This window comes from Lissotriton helveticus, chromosome 7, assembly GCF_964261635.1.
Source record: "Lissotriton helveticus chromosome 7, aLisHel1.1, whole genome shotgun sequence".
NCBI lineage: Eukaryota > Metazoa > Chordata > Amphibia > Caudata > Salamandridae > Lissotriton > Lissotriton helveticus.
The window spans coordinates 557,831,326-557,832,751 of record NC_136068.1 but is presented as its reverse complement, the minus strand read 5'-3'; the positions used below and the strand labels follow the sequence as shown (position 1 = coordinate 557,832,751).

The following is a 1,426-nucleotide window of genomic DNA, read 5'->3' as shown; positions in this document are numbered from 1 at the left end:
TTGATTTAAATGGTGTAGCAGATGCAGTGGCACAGGGGCCAAAAGTTGTCATAACTCCACTAAACACCAAATATTGTTATATTTTACTACTAAACAGGCAGTCAAAAGTGCTGTTATCTTGCAGGCAACAGGGTCATTATTTGAATGGTGCAGCAGTTTCAGTGGCACTGGACCCGAACATTTTCTTAACTCCTCTAAATACCTAATATTGCTAAATTTTACGACTAAACATAGTGTATAAATAAGTATAAATAAGTGCAGTTATCTAGCAATCACGAGGGTCATGATTTCAATAATGCAGCAGGTGCAGTACCACCGGGACCAAAAGTTGCAGCCACCCCATAAACACCTAATACTGCTATATTTTGTTCCAAAACAGGCAACCACAAGTGGAGTTACCTTGCAGCCAACAGGGCCATGATTTGAATGGTGTAGCAGTTGCAAAAGCACCAGGCACAAAATTTGTCAGAAATCCTCTAAACACATACATTATATTACTATATTTGACTACTAAACATGCAGTCGCAATTGCAGTTGCAAAACTACTGTGTTTTATTGCATTCTAAAAGAGTGTGAACGATGCCGTGAAAATCTATTTAATACTTCTCAGCAGCCAGCTCAGTAAAACAACTTACAGCAGTGATCACATTTTGCTGCATTTACAACTTGTATCCATTAATATCTTAGATGCACAAACACAACCATCTGATTTTAGACAGATTTACAAGGAACAGAACAATTTGCAACCCAGTAAGGTCCCGTGACGCTCATTGCTTCAAGCACAAAAATCTGAGAGGTTCTCCAGTATCATCATTTTTTGCCAGACTTCTTGATTCCACCACCAGTGAGAGGACCCTTCTGGGAGGCCTTTGCTTTCAATTCATCCAGTTTTGTTTGCTCTTCCTTCTGCTTCTGTTTGAAAGCGGCGTCTTCCTCATCCACATCTTTAGCCTGTTTCTTAGCTTGCTTCAAAGGCTTCTTTTTACCACCTTCTCTGCCGGACATCTTGGCGCTATGGACGGTCGAGGAGCTTCTCCCTTCACAAAGCTGCAGAAAACACCGCGCGCGGCAAAAGATTCGCACCGGAAGTACAATCCTCGCAGCAGCGAAACATTCAGTCGCAATTGCATTTAATTTGCAGTTAAAAGGGACTTGATTTGAATGGTGCAGCAGGTGCAGTTGCACTAGGGCCAAAAGCTCTTGTGACTCCATTAAACCCAGATTATTGCTTAATTTTACTACTAAACAAGATAGTCACAAGTGCATTTATCTAGTGGGTAACAGGGGTAGGATTTAAAGGTCCAACAGGTGCAGTAGCACCAGTGCCAAAAGTTGTCATAACTACTCTAAACACCAAATATTGCTATATTTTACTACTAAACAGGCAGTCACAAATGCAGTTATCTTGCAGGCACTAGGGGCATGG

The 1,426-nt window shown here is 41.3% G+C and overlaps 1 protein-coding gene across 1 annotated transcript; it reads right to left on the bottom strand.

Annotated features, from left to right (window-relative positions):
- Positions 1–555: 555 nt before the first annotated feature.
- LOC144766888 (translation machinery-associated protein 7-like) lies at positions 556–1,095 on the bottom strand. Its single transcript, XM_078650594.1, has one exon. It carries the CDS (start codon positions 1,003–1,005, stop codon positions 811–813), a length of 195 nt encoding a protein of 64 aa, XP_078506720.1. The 5' UTR covers positions 1,006–1,095; the 3' UTR covers positions 556–810.
- Between the last annotated feature and the right edge of the window lie 331 nt (positions 1,096–1,426).

Bases quoted from the DNA above. Each gene is read 5' to 3' on its own strand.
- LOC144766888 (XM_078650594.1), bottom strand. From the start codon at position 1,005: ATGTCCGGCAGAGAAGGTGGTAAAAAGAAGCCTTTGAAGCAAGCTAAG.